At 48.6% G+C, this 17,293-nt stretch overlaps 1 protein-coding gene across 1 annotated transcript in view; it reads right to left on the reverse strand.

Moving 5' to 3' along the window:
- The window catches only part of LOC144141830 (metalloproteinase-like), a 105,416-nt gene that overhangs the window by 11,298 nt on the left and 76,825 nt on the right, over window positions 1-17,293 (reverse strand). The window contains exons 12-13 of the mRNA XM_077673317.1: window positions 14,273-14,420; window positions 1,811-1,927 (exon numbers count right to left, since the gene is read on the reverse strand). Coding sequence (XP_077529443.1) covers window positions 1,811-1,927; window positions 14,273-14,420 — 265 coding nt within the window. The remainder of the gene's footprint in view (window positions 1-1,810; window positions 1,928-14,272; window positions 14,421-17,293) is intronic.

Genomic DNA, 17,293 nt, shown 5'->3' on the forward strand with positions numbered 1-17,293 from the left:
GGGCAACACTCCCGTTAACAACTTCGGAGTGCGTACAAATACAGGTCCACTTGCTCTGCGCTCACCGTACGTTGTTAACAGGAAATCCAATGGCAGTAACCTTGCTGCGGATTATTTGAAGTTGTTCGCAAGCTCTAAATTAAGTCATACTTTTAGGGCGACAGAAGGATGAACGTGCACAACATATTTCAAGCTATAGCCATCGGAAAAAAGGTACTACATGAATATGCTCACAATCCTTGAGGTTTGTATAAAGGCAAAAAAATATATCAAACCGTATATTTTTACTGTTTTGTCGTTATTTTTATTTGCCTTCTTTGGAACGCTATCTGCTACACCAGTATGAAACCTCCTGTTTTGTGTAATAAGCTTTCAGTTGCCAGTGAGCGCTGAATAGTTAAGTGCCGTTCCCAGTCCTGTCTGTGTTGTACAGTGTAGCTTCGGTGTTCGCACTGATGGCGTATCTAACCTAACTGGGCACTGCAAAAAAGATAACTTTCTCTGACGATGACGACGATTGTTTGTGAAGGGTCGCAACATTAAAACGGTTCCCTGCTAGGCTTGGCGCCAGCTTCGTTACACTCTCTCCTCTAAGTGTTGATGTAGAACAGAGGGGCGAGGTGACGCAGGCGTGCAACAGCACGTCATAAGTAGTCCGAGCGTCATGTTGTGAAGTGAACACCAAAAGGCGTCACCCACAGACCGACGTAGGATCAGAATGGCCTTTCTCTGTGCGCAGCAAGGTTGTTAGCCACAAGACATGATGTCTCGCTCTCCATTTTGAGGTTTAGGAGATTACGCTAACGTCACCTCGTGGGGTTTACCTCCTCAAACCGGCACCCACTAATAATGTCTTACTGAACGTCAGCCAGCAGGTACACATGCACCCCAAACCCCAAAAATAACGCCTACGGAGTGCACACCGGAGAGTTGCTGTGGATATCTTGAAAAGTGGTGCGCACCTCCAGAGTAGCACATCCCGTAGTGTGGAATTGACCAAACAAAGAATCCGTCACGAGAAAGATTCGCGTTCAAACATCGTCATCCTTTTACGAAGTCGGGGATGCATGATCGTTTTCCCTCAAACATTTAAACGCCGCTTTTTCGCATCTTTAGTGCTTCAGCGACCCTAGTCCGCACAAAACATCGTGCCGCCTCCGGTTGTTTTTTTAATGCCAATACCTTCGTATTTCATCGGTGTTTCTACGATATGGAATGTAGAGGGACGTACGCCATACTGTCCATGGACATTTACACACCACCTGCGCTTCACTGTTGTGAACAATTAAACATTCGGAATTCTGTGTGGAGCATAAACAGAGATGATCCCCTTGGCCAGACAACACATGTCATGAAGGATGAATTAAAACGCGTTTTTACCTTGAGATTGTTGTCTAGTAAAGTTGCTCATGAACACCGTGGACTGCATCCGGGTGAGTAAGTGTGTTGTCCCCGTTTCGCGCCAAAGCAATACACACCCGCATGTATGGTGTGGATTGCGACAACTAAGCGGCAGTGTAGCAAGAAAAACGCCCGCATTGGATCCGGGAGGTTCCAGGTTCGAGACTTAAAACCATGTATCTCCCCTGATTCACCAATTTCTATATTGTTTCATACGTTACGTCTTTTTTTGTCAAAACTGTATTTCCCTGAGAAGTGTGTGATAATGCGGCACATAAACGTTGCAGTCGGACGGACGAGCTTTCTTGTTTAGTTCACAAAAAAGTGCTTTCACAACAAAAGAACCCTACGGTAAATAAGTTTCAAAAATAACAGTCCAGCCGGGACTTGTTACAATACGGAAACTTACTCTGTTTATTCCGCACCTAGTACCATCGATGAGGATCACAGGCCAGTGAGAGTTGGAGGCTTGGAATTGCCATCCTGGTACGAAGCATTGGGCGATACAGCGTTGAATGGGATATTCCTGCGGAAAAAATGTGTTTGTAAAAGTAATCTGAATTGTTTATGGCGTTAATTTTAATCTGTGCTAGATTGTGCAACCATGTATCAGATCGTACATCGTTTTTGACCGCGGTGTCAAAGTTGTAAAAATAGCAACTACAAAATACAAGTCAACAGGACACAAGATCAAGTTTGGGCTCCTATAATAAAGAAATGCGGAACAAATATTTTCAAGTGCGCTTTTACACTGTGGACAACCACAATAAATTGTATTGGGCGGCTTGTTCATTCATAAAGTGCATTCGCAAAGTTAAGAGCTCCCGTTGGTTGTTTTTGTTCTACCGTGATGTGGTTATTGCGCTGATTCTGCGATTGTGCTGTGAGTGCTAGGCGTTAATTATTAGCGATCCTTGACGCCGCTGTCAAACAAAAAATACCACTGAGGCCGCCGTCGTACTGCTCGCTTCGATGCAGAATATGCCACAGGGGCAAACGTAAAACGAAGCTAATGTAAAAAGAAGTTAGTGTTAAAAGAAGTGCAATATTACTATGCTCGAAACCGAAGAATCAATACGGAATTTCAGTCAGCACTGGGCCTGTGCAGTGAAGTTCCTCCTACGTGCTATCAGTGGTAGCACAACGCTAGACAGAAAATGTTACCAGCCGTTCCCAAAACTGACGCCATCACACCAAAGTGCCTCTCCCACCGATAGGGACGCTGGCACTAAAAAGCACCATACATACCAATCACCGTACCAGCCTAAATAAAACACACAAAACAACCAAAAATAACTAATTCAGGAAACAAAATAAATTAGGACAACAAAACACAGCAAGAAAGGCTTCCTGGCCTTTGTAATTTGTCAAGGTGTTTATAGTGTTTATTGCGCGTGTTTGGCCCTTTCGCCGTTGATCAAAACGGAGCTCAACAATGCAATATTAACCGCACCATTTGTCACACAAGCCAGAATACTTTCTCCCCAAAAGCAACACAATCCAGATTCAGGTTGCACTTGCAGCTGCAGTGGACATGCCGCTGTCACCGAATTATGAAACCGGGGTGATATATATAACCAGTTCCTCTTTTTTGCCGTTAAAGATTTTCGTCTGTCGATAAAAATAAATACCCTATAATTTTGAACTCTTATACGCAACACAAGAAATGTTAACTATTATCATGACTTTTCTTCTTAGTGATTGATTCGTCGACTGCAGAGCACGTAATTACAGCGCGTGTGCATCAATCCCGTATTGTGTGGCAGGCGTTTTTACGTAGCCATGGAGTCAGAGCGCAACCTCTCTGCTACACATATATGCGGTATCAAGTTTTGGGAGGACGGCGTACAGCGGCCGCATGCATACCGAAATTCAAATTGAGTTATTATCCGATCTCTACTGCGGAATAATTGCCTCGATGAAAAGTTTTGTCTTCACAGGTGGATTGAATGCCAAGTTGCGCGTGTGCGAACGGTTGTCGTGTGCTTTCTTCCCTGCGCCCATGCGAGCGCTCGTGAGCACATGCATGTGCTCGCGGACGTGTGGTTCACACTGATGACTTGATCGGTTATGATGTTTAACGTTTATGATGTTTATGATATTTAGTGGAGGGCTGCAGAATAATTTTCAGCACCTGGGGATCTTTAACGTGCGCCGAAATCTCAAACACACGGGCGGTTTCGCTTTTCGCCTATATTACAAAAGCGGCAGCAGAGTCCGGTAATCGGACTCGGACACGCGGTTCTCAGGGAAGCTTTTAACAGCGACGCCGTTTATTGTGGTGGTTGAACCGGCTAACGTGCACAGGAAAACCTGGCCGAACGGACTTTTTTGCGGGCGCCGGTATCGCTTCACGATAGCTTTTCCTCGCCGCCCTCCGGCGTAATTCATGTTGCTACATCTCCGAGGCGCGACACAACTGCTTCAAGCACTGCTTCGGAAGCGAATCGCCAGGTGCCTCGCTCTATCGCTTATTGCGACGAATGGCGCAGTTTTCCCTTCGCAAAAAGTAGAAACATTACCACAATGAAAGAAACCAAGTCCTAGAAGCGTTAACGTTATTCAATCTGATAGCGTCCCAAACACCAGACCACACAAACAGAACAGTGGACACCAACCCAAGTAAAGCATTTTCAGCAAACGTTTGTCCCGCTGCGTCTTTCGCATTTCTTGGAACTTCACCCCAAAGCCCATGGGCACGCGTACATTGTAGGTACTTCAATGACCGAGTTTCAGTGCTCCTTGGGGTCTACAGTGATCAGATTACACTGTACATTTGACCGAGATTCGACGCTTAAACACGCATAAAGTTAGCTGAACCAAGAATAAGCCATGTGGAGCTGCCAAGTTTGCCTTTTGATTATTTTTTGGCCACTAGTACGAAGCTGCCGAAACTTTTTTGGACAATATTTCTGTTGTAAGGAGGCGGGCAGCATACACTGTGGTTGGCATTACCACAGGTCAATTACGGAAGTGGCATAGTTCATATTCGGTGTTATTTCTTCAAAGTTACACCTTACAAGATTGGCTGGGCACGCTAAATAGACCATGACAAGGAAACATAGTCTTGCGATTTTTCAACAACTAGCCTACTGTACCTCGTAAATTCTACTGTTGCCTGAAGAGCGTTCGTTTGTGCCGAAAAGATGAGAAATATTGAATAAGGTCAACTTTGGGCTGCAAGACGTAATCAGTGACGTATTAGCAAAAACATTAAAAATAGGGTTGTCATTGTATTACTAGCACGCACACAATGCCATAAAATGGTAATAAATTCGACAATAAATCTACGGTTACGATTTCTGGCGTTGGCGTGTCGAAGGAGTGCTCGACTACACACACACACACCCACACAGATACACACACACACAAACACACACACGCACACGCACCAGCACACACACACACGCAGACACGCTCACACACACACCCACACAGATACACACACACACACAAACACACACACGCACACGCACCAGCACACACACACACGCAGACACGCTCACACACACACAAACACACACACGCACACACACACATACACACACACACACACACACACACACACACACACACACACACACACACACACACACACACACACACACACACACACACACACACACGCACACGCATACGCACACACACAAAGTTACCTGGACACTCACGCCCGCCCACACCTTTTGAGTAGACTGAAACACCGTATGTTTTCTAGTCACCCTTATGAAATATTGTAGATGTCCGTGCGGTCTTGATGAAAGAAAGGGCCAAATCGAGTACAGAAAAGGAGGGATATGGTTGAGGAAGCGGACGCCCAAAAAAGAAGCTGTTTACCTCCGAGGACATCAACCACTGTAAAAAAGATTCAAGAACATGTGCGCCATTTTGCTTTGACTGCGGTGTTGGTTTGGCGGGATTAGTTGTTAACTAAGAACAAACAACTGAGCAGCCATAATATTGTCCAAAGGGATGGGTCTTAGGAAACAACGATTAGATATGCAAAAGGCAAAACCATGTCACGAACATTGCTGAGGTTTATGGCTGCTATACGAAGGTTGCCTAGCGATAGCATAGTTTTTGAGCCGACAGTACGCAGTGAACACGCACACCTTTGAACCGTAAAAAAGAACAGCGATGTCGCTCTTTGCACTCGGTACTCTAGGCGTGGACGCACACTGGTCTTGATGCTACCTGACCTCCTTTTATTATTTTCTGGTGGAGCTTCCCGTATTTACTCTATCCCCTTTGCACCACTCCCCTAGAAATAAACATAAAATTAGATGCTTGAATTGTGGCATCTCACGAGCCCCTGGCTTTATGTTGGATAGTTAGAAGGTCAGATTGGCGCTACTAGGATCGAGTGGTTTTCGGTTTTCTACACGCCGTAATATAACTGCAGCTGTAAAGTTTTGCAGGTAAGTGTGTAGGATGCAGTAACTTCGATATATGTCAAAGCTTAGGTTCGTTTTTTTTCTCATATCGCAGGAGTGTGTCGAAAAAATGGCTCCAATGCGAGCTGTAAAGGTGGTTAGACTGCAAACCGCTAAACGACACCTTCACGGTTTACCCATACGAGATCACTTGAATTCACACAGGTGGCTATACGAAGAGTGAAGCCAGAGACTCTTGCGGCCGTTAACTCGGATTCGCGGTGGCGACAACCGCGTAAGCGATTGGGCGAACGCAGGAGCGAAGTAAGAAAGGAAGCGAAAAGGAGCGTCTAGCAAAGGATGAGGAGGAGGGCCGCACGCGTGGCGATAGCGTACTCTCTCCCACTGCCACCCCCTCACTCGGCTTTCATGCGTGTCTGCCAAGGCCCTGACACTTTCCCAAGACGATGTTCCCTTCGCCGCGAATCCAAACAACGTGAACGCCGCTATAATACATTATGCCATTTTCACTTCACACGATGGCTTGAACGACGAGCCGTCGCTCCCTTTCTCTTTTGATGTCCAGGTTCGATTACCGGCGGTGCCAGTAATTTCTTCCATGTTGGCCGGCGTTTTATAATGATCCGGACACAAATATTTGCTTGGCTCGTACGGGTAAACGTGCAGTAAAATTTGGTCAGGCGAGGGTTTGCATCAAAACACTCTAAGCAGCTGTGGAATTGTATAATCTAAGGGGCATACAGACGTTGAGATCTGTACTTGTCGACACCTGAACAGACGACAGAATAAAGGCCGTACCTATTTGAAAACATCGTAATTGTGACAGCGCAACACTCAGGGAGGACAGGTGCTCAAGGAGAACCTCCGGTGTCCCATTCACCAATGTTTTACCTTCCCGAGAAGCTTACGACGCTTTTCCGCCATCATGAAACTAAACAAGTCGTGTCGACCGCAGAAACTAACCTTGCAATCAGCTCTTCACAATCATCATCACCACAATATTTAGGTCGACTGCTTGATCAAGGTCGACTGCTTCTTGACCTCAAACTTATCCTCTCCTGTGCTGCCTGAGTCTAATGCTTGCCTGCAGGTCTTTGTATTTTGTCCCTAAATCTGCCTCAAGGTCTACCAATTCTTCTAGATAAGTCTCTCCACAGGCACTGTGTAATCCTGGAAATCCAGTTGTTTTCTATTCGTCTCACTTCATGCCATCCCAAGTTCACTTCCTTTTTTAAAAAATTGGGCTATGATAAATTCTACTCAAGTCTGTGCTTTCATCCAGGAAGCTCGTTTCCAGTATCTGAGCGTTACTTCTATAGCTCTTCGTTCAATCACCCGTTGAGCCGCCCTAAGTTTGTGGTCCAGTTATTTAGTGACGGGCCAAGTGTTTGCTTCATATGTCGTCACTGCGAGCACGCAATGATTGCATACTATCTTTTTCAGTGGCATAGGTAGCTGACTTTAAATTATTTACAAGTGCTTGCAGAGTGCGCCCCAGCACATACCTATCCTGCGTCAGAATTCAATCTTGTGGTTTGGAAGAGCACTAAGAACGGCTCAGAGGAAGATACGATTTCAGTTGGTTCAGCATTAAGTCTCTCAAATTATAGATAGTCCTTTTAGCGCGCCAGTTTTTCGTCACTTTAGCTATTTCTTGCAAAAGGTAATACTTCATGGGTCTCAGGTTACGTGAGGATGTTTGTGTACCGGGTTGGGGTGTTCATTATTTTGGCAAAGCGGATGGTGGCAGTAAGGGGTAACATTTTTATTAATAGTATCCTCCGATAGGCCTCAAAGATTTCAACCAAGGTGGTTGCCGGCATGACGGCAAAAACATATTGACAAACACGGTTGAAGTTTCCCATAAAAAATGCACTACCGTCGAACACAGGTACAGTGCTCACGGATTGAAACGCGACACTGCGAGCGCGTGACCTGCGGTACTTGCAGGACCGCCCGTGGACGCCCGTGGAAGCTAGGTGTTGCATTGTGGTATACCACGAGGATGAGAGCGTGTTAACCGCAGGCTTGCTGCTTCCGGTTGCCAATAAGCGGGGCTGTGGTTCCCCGCATCGACAGCGGTGCGCTGCGAGCCTGGAGCGGAGGAGCGCGTTTGTGCGCCGCTGGTAGCCGGCCGGGGGTCCGCGCTGACAATTTCGCTACATTGTCTGCTCGCGCGCTCTTCTTACGGGTGCCCTTCTGATGCGACACAGATTATGTGCGTATAAGCATCGCCTCCTGTATTTTTACAATGCCAAACTCATCAGCCCGGACCGACCAACCAAGCCCTCTTCTTCTACTCCGGCCACTCTCCCCCAATCGGTAACCTTTCCAGCGCTAAAATCATGTGACCAGTTCAGCTTGGGGCGACGCGTGGTGGAGAGCGGCAACGTTGGAAAAACATGCTCCGCCGCGGGCGGCTCTGAGCTTTCTAGCACTGGTGCGAGCGGCATTTGTTTGACAATCTCAAACATCGGTTGCCTTGGAAACAAGGCACAAACCGCTCTCGAAGTCAGTTACGGTTCCGTGATCCCTCGTGACATGTGGGCACTGCAGGGGTACCACGCACTCCCATTGGAAAGTGCGTTTGGCATTGTGAAAATACAAGAGGCGAGGATGTAAGGCATGGTCACGCTTATCTGAATAAAACGAGAGTCTGCACGAAGGAACAGCCAACTTTATTCCATAATATAAACTAAAAAAAGAGGAGAGCCGACGACGTAGTAATGCACCACACCGTCTTTCCTTTTTTTAGTTTACATCCTGGAATGTTTGCTGTTCCTTCATACATAGGTTTCTTTTATTCTGATGAGCGTGACTGTGCATTACATGAAAATTACTCTGCCGCATTGAAAGGACACGCGTAACAATAGCGCGCGCACACGATGTCGCGAAATCGGCTGCGCACACAGCCGGGCTACTGCCGTCGGCGCACAAAATCATTCCAGCGCTCCAGGCTCGCAGCGCCCCGCAGTCGGTACTGGGGAACCACAGTCCCGCTCATTGGCAAACGGAAGCAGTAAGCATACGGTCAACGCGCTCTCATCCTCGCGGTATACCACAATGCAACACCTAGCTTCCACGGGCGTCCATGGGCGGTGCTGCATGTACCGGCGGCCACGCGCTCGCAGTGTCGCGTTTGAATCCGTGAGCACTGTACGTATAAACGGCCTTGCTAGGTCTGACTCGTCATTAGTTAATCTTCATCTTTCTCTGTGACATTTATTTTGGCCTACCACCATCTCCAGACGTATTTTTGAAGTGTTAAACCTGCAGTGGGTTCGACAGTGGGCTTAAATGAAAAGGTTTTTAAATGTGAGATCACTACCAGGTTACCTTGCCTGTTTACCAGTGTGAGGAAAAGACCCAAGTTTTGTTTTTTTTCCTTGTGTGTGTTTTTTTAATTATTACACTGTGACATGGGCCGTGAGTGAACTCAAGCTACCAGTGCAACACGGAAGAGAAGACGACGGGCTGTGGGCAGGTGGCGCGACAGCTGGGCAAAAATCGAGGGAAGAGGAGAACGAAGCCAGAAGGGCTACAAGTGGGACGTGCGATGAGGCTCGTGCCACGGAACCACGGGCTGGGGGACGTTCCAGAGGAAGAGCTCCTGCCGTCGTTCCTGCTGCGGGCCATCACCCAGGGCGTGCCTACCTCATCCGGTCCTGGTGGCTTGTTCCAGGACCAAGGGGCGGCCTGTCGAGCGGCTCCTGCCAGGGCGCAGTTGCCGAGTGCGGGCCTTGGCCGACGCTACCGAAGCGCTCATCTCCGGGGTCATTCGTGGGACGTGGTCCTTGCGAGCTCAACTTGGATCAGACATCGGTGCGCTGTCCCGTGGCAAGCGCCGCACACGGTAGAGCAGCTGTGTGCCGGCGACGATCCAGTTGCATCAGTCGTGCCACCCCTGCCATCGCTCGCTTCGACGGCCACATCAACTGACGACGAGAAGGCGTCGGGACCTGTCTGTGAGACGAAGGCTTTGATTATCCCGAATCCTACTCGCGAGGGACGTTGGTGTGGGGCGGAACAGACAGTAGCTCGAGAAGTGCCGAACCGTATTTTGGGTTCAATTGTCATGTGAGACTGACACGAAATGACGATGAACTTTGTTCTCCCGCTCCCGTAACTCAGGACTTGTGGAACAGATAAACATCTAATTCTCTTTTTCCCTCTTCACAACGTCTCTGTCGCCTCCTTTCTCGTCCGACAGCACACGAAAGCGTGACGAACGTCCATTCACCATCACAATTTCTGGCGCCCGCGACAGGACGAATCTCTCTCGCTACATCTGAGAGCCTCACGCTGTTCTTGTGTAAGGACGAGAATGGAAGAAAAGAGAACGTTAGTGGAGCTAGGAAAGGAGATGGGTCTGAGTGGAGAGGCGTTGCGGGCATGGGTGACCGATGAACAAAATATATGAGGGCACAACGAGCAAAAGAAAGGGAAGAGGCACGCATAGCAGCACAGACTGAGCATGAGCGAGAAATGGCTCGCTTGGAGGCTGAGCGACTCCTCCTTGAGGAGTGACGCCGAGTTTCGGAGGCGCAGCGTCCGAGTGCGAGTTTGGTGGATGAGAGTGTATGTTCCGGTCAGAGTTTTAAAAGCCCGCACAAGATGATTCCTCCCTATAATGAGGGTACGGATGAACTGGATGCATACATCCAGAGATTTGAAAGGGTTGCCATGAACCTAGGGTGGCCAACCGACAAGTGGGCTTTGTCTTTGAGCTTATGCCTGACGGGAGAAGCCTTGACCGTGATCGGGCGGATGTCTGCTGAAGACAGCACGGACTACACAAAGCTCAAGCAAACGCTGCTCCAACGGTTCCGATACACGGAAGAGGGATACCGCTTGAAGTTTAGGGATGCGCGGCCCGAGAATGCCGAGACGGGTCGACAGTTCGCGGGACGTCTCTCTGGGTACTTCGACCATTGGCAAGAGAAGGCGAAGACTCCGAAGACGTACGACGCACTACGAGACAAGATGATCTCCGAGCAATTTCTCAGGCGGTGCGACGACAGGTTGGCGATCTTCCTGAAGGAGCGGGGAAGTAATAACTTGGACATGTTGGCGACAACGGCAGATCAGTACTTGGAAGCCCAAGGAATCGTGAATCTCGCTCGAGGAAAGGAAGAAAAGGGGAGACCGATGGTTGCTGCCAAAGCTGGCACCGCGAACGAAAGCAAAGGAAAGCCGCTTTGTTTTCTATGCAACAAGCCGGGTCACCGAGCTTCGGATTGTTGGTCAAAATCACGGCACAGAAGTCACCACCGTGCTGGAAGTGTAAGAGGACAGGACACCGACCAGAGAATTGCCCTGCAAATTCTGGAAAACGTGGGGAAGCATCGTGCTCCGTCTTAGGACCCCAGAAAGCGCAGCATGACGAAACGATGGAATCTGGTGATTACAAGCAACAGGTCAATCATAGTCATGACATGTGCGATAGTACCCAAAACAGTACAACTTGCGATGGAGGTTCGAAGCCGTTACCGACAGTAGAGGGCTATCTGGAGGGAACACCTGTTACTGTATTACGGGATACCGGATGTAATACCGTAGTAGTGAAACGGTCACTCGTACCAGACTGCAACTTACTGGTAGCACCCGTACCATCCGCTTACTAGACCGGTCTGCAAAGAGCCTACCAGAGGCTAGGGTGTACGTCGATTCGCCGCTCTTTAAGGGAGAGGTGTTTGCTGTTTGCATGGAGAACCCGTTGTACGAAGTAGTGCTGGGAAACATTTCGGGAGTACGGTCGGACCAACAGCATATCGCAAAGCCGGAACATCAACTGAGTCTTTCTCAGACTGACCATGAGCATGTTGGCCGTAAAGAGGAACCTGAAGGCACAACGGCTTTGAATAGAGAACGGCAAGGGAACGTGTTAGCAGCTGCAGGTAAAGAAGGGAAAAAGCCAAGAGAACTGCTTGTGCCACAGATCAACCCCTTAGAAGTCATCCCGGAAGAATTACGGAAATTGCAGCGCGCAGACCCCACGCTGGAAACTTGTTTCACGGCTGTGGGAAGGAAAATCACGTCCAAAAATTTGGCAGTCACTGAGTTTGTGCTGATCCGTGACGTTCTTTTCCGACGCCACCACACGGCAGAACGGCGAGACTTGGAGCAACTTGTAGTCCCCAAGAATCTCCGCAAGAGCGTGATGAAGATGGCTCATGAAGGTCTTCTGGCTGGTCACCAGGGGCAACGAAGGACTGCAGACCGGGTCCTTGAAGAATTTTATTGGCCGGGTGTACAGGCCGATGTTATACGTTTTGTAAAGTCGTGCGACATCTGCCAAAGGACGGTACCAAAACACCTCGTCGGTAGAGTTCCTTTGGGAAGTATGCCCATCATCGACACGCCATTTCAGCGGGTCGCAATTGACATTATGGGCCCTCTGTCCCCAACTTCATCTAAGGGAAACCAATACATATTAACAATGGTAGACTTCGCTACGCGTTACCCGGATGCGGTAGCACTACCAAGTATTGAGACCGAGCGGGTAGCAGAAGCGCTTGTAGAAATGTTTTCCCGTGTCGGAGTTCCGCGAGAAATAGTGAGCGACCGTGGGAAGTCGTTCACTTCGAACCTTATGCAGGAACTCGGGCGACTGCTCTCGTTTCGGCAACTACCCACAACTCCCTATCACCCCATGGCCAACGGACTGGTGGAAAGGTTTAATGGAACTCTAAAACAAATGGTACGCCGTATGTGCCAGGAAAAGCCGAAACAATGGGATAGATACCTAGCTCCATTGCCCTTCGCATACCGTGAAGTTCCACAAAGGAGTCTGGGATTCTCCCCATTCGATCTCCTCTATGGTCGCTTCGTACGGGGACCGATGTCAATTCTTAAGGAACTGTGGACAGGGGCCAACATTGATTGCGATACGAAGACAACATACGGATATGTCGTAGAGCTTAAGGAGCGACTGCAGAACACCTGCAAGGTGGCGCATGAAGAACTCCAGAAGGCTAAAATGACACAAAAGGAGTATTACGACAGAAGAACAAAAGTTCGACAACTAGCACCAGGGGACAAGGTACTGCTGCTTTTACCTGCAGATAAGAACAAGCGGATATTAACATGGAAGGGACACTTCACGATCGTCGCCAAACACAGTGAATATGACTACCTGATAAACCTTGGGGTCCGGAGGAGAGACGTTGTGAAGAGGGAAAAAGAGAATTAGATATTAATCTGTTCCACAAGTCCAGAGTTACGGGAGCGGGAGAACAAAGTACATCGTCATTTCGCGTCAGTCTCACATGACAATTGAACCCAAAATACGGTTCGGCACTTCTCGAGCTACTGTCTGTTCCGCCCCACACCAACGTCCCTCGCGAGTAGGATTCGGGATAATCAAAGCCTTCGTCTCACAGACAGGTCCCGACGCCTTCTCGTCGTCAGTTGATGTGGCCGTCGAAGCGAGCGATGGCAGGGGTGGCACGACTGCTGCAACTGGATCGTCGCCGGCACACAGCTGCTCTACCGTGTGCGGCGCTTGCCACGGGACAGCGCACCGATGTCTGATCCAAGCTGAGCTCGCAAGGACCACGTCCCACGAACGACCCTGCTGCGTTCCTGCTGCGGGCCTTCACCCAGGGCGTGCCTACCTCATCCGGTCCTGGTGGCTTGTTCCAGGACCAAGGGGCGGCCTGTCCAGCGGCTCCTGCCAGGGCGCAGTTGCCGAGTGCGGGCCTTGGCCGACGCTACCGAAGCGCTCATCTCCGGGGTCGTTCGTGGGACGTGGTCCTTGCGAGCTCAGCTTGGATCAGACATCGGTGCGCTGTCCCGTGGCGAACGCCGCACACGGTAGAGCAGCTGTGTGCCGGCGACGATCCAGTTGCAGCAGTCGCGCCACCCCTGCCCTCGCTCGCTTCGACGGCCACATCAACTGACGACGAGAAGGCGTCGGGACCAGCCTGTGAGACGAAGGCTTTGATTATCCCGAATCCTACTCGCGAGGGACGTTGGTGTGGGGCGGAACAGACAGTAGCTCGAGAAGTGCCGAACCGTATTTTGGGTTCAATTGTCATGTGAGACTGACGCGAAATGACGATGTACTTTGTTCTCCCGCTCCCGTAACTCAGGACTTGTGGAACAGATAAACATCTAATTCTCTTTTTCCCTCTTCACAACGTCTCTGTCGCCTCCTTTCTCGTCCGAAAGCACACAAAAGCGGGACGAACGTCCATTCACTATCACAACCAGGTTACCTGGTGAGATCATTACGAGGTTACCCACCAAATCGAAGTATTGAAATTGCGCCTGCGGAGAACATCCGCAAACAATCTTGATTCATTGGTTGGGCTCAACTCTGATGTGTACGCGTGATGAATTCCGATTGGCTGCGACTCGTTTTAACAAGACACAAGCAGCAAAATAATTAAAACACAGCGAAGGATTTTCACGGTGTGTTGCAGAGCGAGGATTAAAAAACTATTTAAATAAAACCAGGCTGTATAAAATATCCTTACCGTCATGTAGTATGTCCCCTTAAGGGTTGGATATGTCATTTGGCACTGCCTGTTTTTGCTTAAAAAGCGACCAGGAAGTCTTCCTGTTTTATGTTTTTTTAAACGACTTCCAGAGGTAAAATGATACAAACATTCAATTTCTGTTGACCTAAAACAGAAGAAGCAACAAGAATTTGGTAATGTTAAAACGCTCCACCTCCACTTATTTAAATTACAAAATCTCATACAATTATCGAAGCACAAAGTATTGCTCACCCAAGCAGTCATCACCAACCGCTGCAGTAAATCTAGCGCAACAATTATCGGCCCCGCTCATACGAGTCGTTTACAACAACAAGCAAAAACCTCAGAGTTCCTTGAATGTTCTGTCGAAAGTGATGCGATTAAACGAATATGAATATAACCCTATTTAGGTACAATGCAGCACTTCTTAGTGTGGTACTTAAGGATTCGCACAGACGATGGCTGGCTTGCTTCTTTCCTGCTGAAAGAGTTGTATATATATATATATATATATATATAATGAGAGCTCGAATCTTACATGCTTCTTCAATACGCGAACTCTGAGCATTGCGAGCTCGGGATATTGTGAACGTCGCTGTCATTTTTTGTATTCATTACTGCACTTGTTGCAGTGGCCATCGTCTTCCTCCGCTTATGACTCCTCATCTTCCTCCTCATGCTCCTTCTCCTCTTCTTACTCCTCTTCTCATAATCATCATCATCATTGTGATTCGGTTCTCTTATGGCAGGGATTCCACTCGCCGAGTAAACTACCTTTATGCATTGCCTCTCAGGTGGTGGAGATTGCGTTTGTGCCTTGATCCAGTGGCCTCCGTCTCTGAGTGCACCCCTGAAGTTTCGTTCGGATCGTCAGTTACCTCGACAACGCCATACTTCGTCCCGAGCCGCCTGCAAGAACGACGTTTTCACTGGCCTTCGTGGGGACGACGTTGAGGAGAGGACCGATAACCACGGACGAGTCAGCGCCTTTGACAGGTGGAGTGACCGCACGAGCTTCAAAACACCTCGATTCCCACCTCGATTCCTACTTTTCAGCCGTGGCACATGCGACCGCTATGGGCCAAAGTCTTGATGAACACCAGTGTATGCACCTGCAGCAGGAGACCATCACATCACAGTACACCTCAGAAGACAGTCTTTGGGCGCTGATACAGGCTATCCTCCGTTAATAGCTCCTCGATTAGGGTTCTCCTTGTCCTCGCGTCTCCCATCCCTGGCGTTCCGCAACTGGTTTGTGAGAAATCATTGTATAGGAGCTTGCCTAAGTGCCCGGTCTTTCTTCTCGCGACCCTCCTACTCCTCTCACAATACCGTACAACTCAGAGCTTGCTGGGTGACACCCTATGCCGCTGGTTCGGTTCTGGCTCAACGTTCTACCAACTGTATGGAAGCAATTCGGCGAGTGTTGGTTCCGCGGGCTCCCTGCCAAAGTTTCTGACCACCCCGACCAGACTCAGGTGTTCGGCGGCGATTTGCTATTACTTCAGCGTCAGCGGTGACATCTCCTGGTTCAGCCGCCGGCGCCAAGTGTACGAGAGACGTGGCTACACCACGTATGAGCGCGACCATGAGTCTCCTATGGCCGTAGCCAGCAAAACTATTTGTCGCCGAAACGTCCTTCTTTCTCTCCACGTGACTCAGCAGACCTCCCACGCACAGGGCGAAACGACCGACGTCACTCACCACAACCACACGACCGGGGTATTTTAACTCTTCGACCGGTAACTCATGATTGCAACCTGATGTTTTGGTGGCGAAACTCCATTGCGAAGGAATAATTTAAGACCCGCTGTCCGGGCATGTAATACTGTGAGTGCCGTCGTCGAGGGAATACAAATTGAAGCTCTGGTAAACACGGGCGCCAGCATCTCTATCATTCGGCAAACTGTGCGCGTTCGATTAAGGAAGGTAAGGACCCTTTACTCTGCACCACCTGTATTTGGTAAGAACGCGGATATGATTTGCCTTTCAGGATATTGTAGAAAACCCGTATTTTTCAAAGTTATTGGTCATCACATTCAGTTGGCGGTACTCTATTTATGCGTTCATCAACTGAGTTTAGGTTGACATTTTTACAGTCAGGATCTGCTATCAACTCCTTTTGTCGCCCGCTGATGGATATCGCAGACAAAGACCTCACAAATTAAGGTCATGCGTCACAGCTACGCTTGGTAATGACCTCTGACTATACCCTGTATTCTGACCAAGAAGCCTGACTTTTGGTGTCATCGGACCAACTTTTTGACGGTGATACATCAATTACACAAACGTAAAAATCTCGGTTAAAGGGCTGATGATACTGCCATGCCTTCTACGTTTTCCTCGCGGAGAGGGTTATCTCGTAGCAATAAAGACGCCATTGAAAACCCTCCACGTACCCCAACATGCTACTATTGCCTCTTTCCCTCTATAATGCCACTGATTTTCTTTCTTTTGACTCTATATCAATCTGGATAATTGTTCCGTTCTTAAGCTCCCATGTTTTCCTATTGATGCGATCACCAACCCTGACTGACCATGAAGTAAACAAAAAGATGTTTACCGTATAGAAAAATCACACAGCTTTATTTGACATCCACTTCTTGGTTTTGGGGTAGACGTCTGCAACCACTAATCGCTTCGAAATGGAAACTTCCTGTCAAGTTCGTCGACGTGCGTACCGTGTGTCGCCTAAACAATATAAAATTATACAAGAAAACGTCGACCACATCCTGAAATGCAACAGTGTTCGCCCTTCGAAAATTTCTTGGTCAGAACCTTTGGTCCTAGCTCAGACGAAGGATTCAGTAAGGTATTGCGTTGATAAGAAGGCCTCAACAAACTTCCACGCAAAGACGTTTACCCGATGGCACGCTTCGACGGTGCTTTCGACATCTTCCGAGGGGCAGACTATTTTTATAGCCTCGAACTTAAATCCGGAAGTTGGCAGATTCGTAAGAATGAAGCAGGCTAAGAGAAAACAATCTCCGCAACATGTAATCGACTATACAAATGTAA

The sequence above is a fragment of the Haemaphysalis longicornis genome, unplaced genomic scaffold (genome assembly GCF_048455015.1).
Source record: "Haemaphysalis longicornis isolate Haplotype H1 unplaced genomic scaffold, Haemaphysalis longicornis Haplotype H1 scaffold_6, whole genome shotgun sequence".
Lineage (NCBI taxonomy): Eukaryota > Metazoa > Arthropoda > Arachnida > Ixodida > Ixodidae > Haemaphysalis > Haemaphysalis longicornis.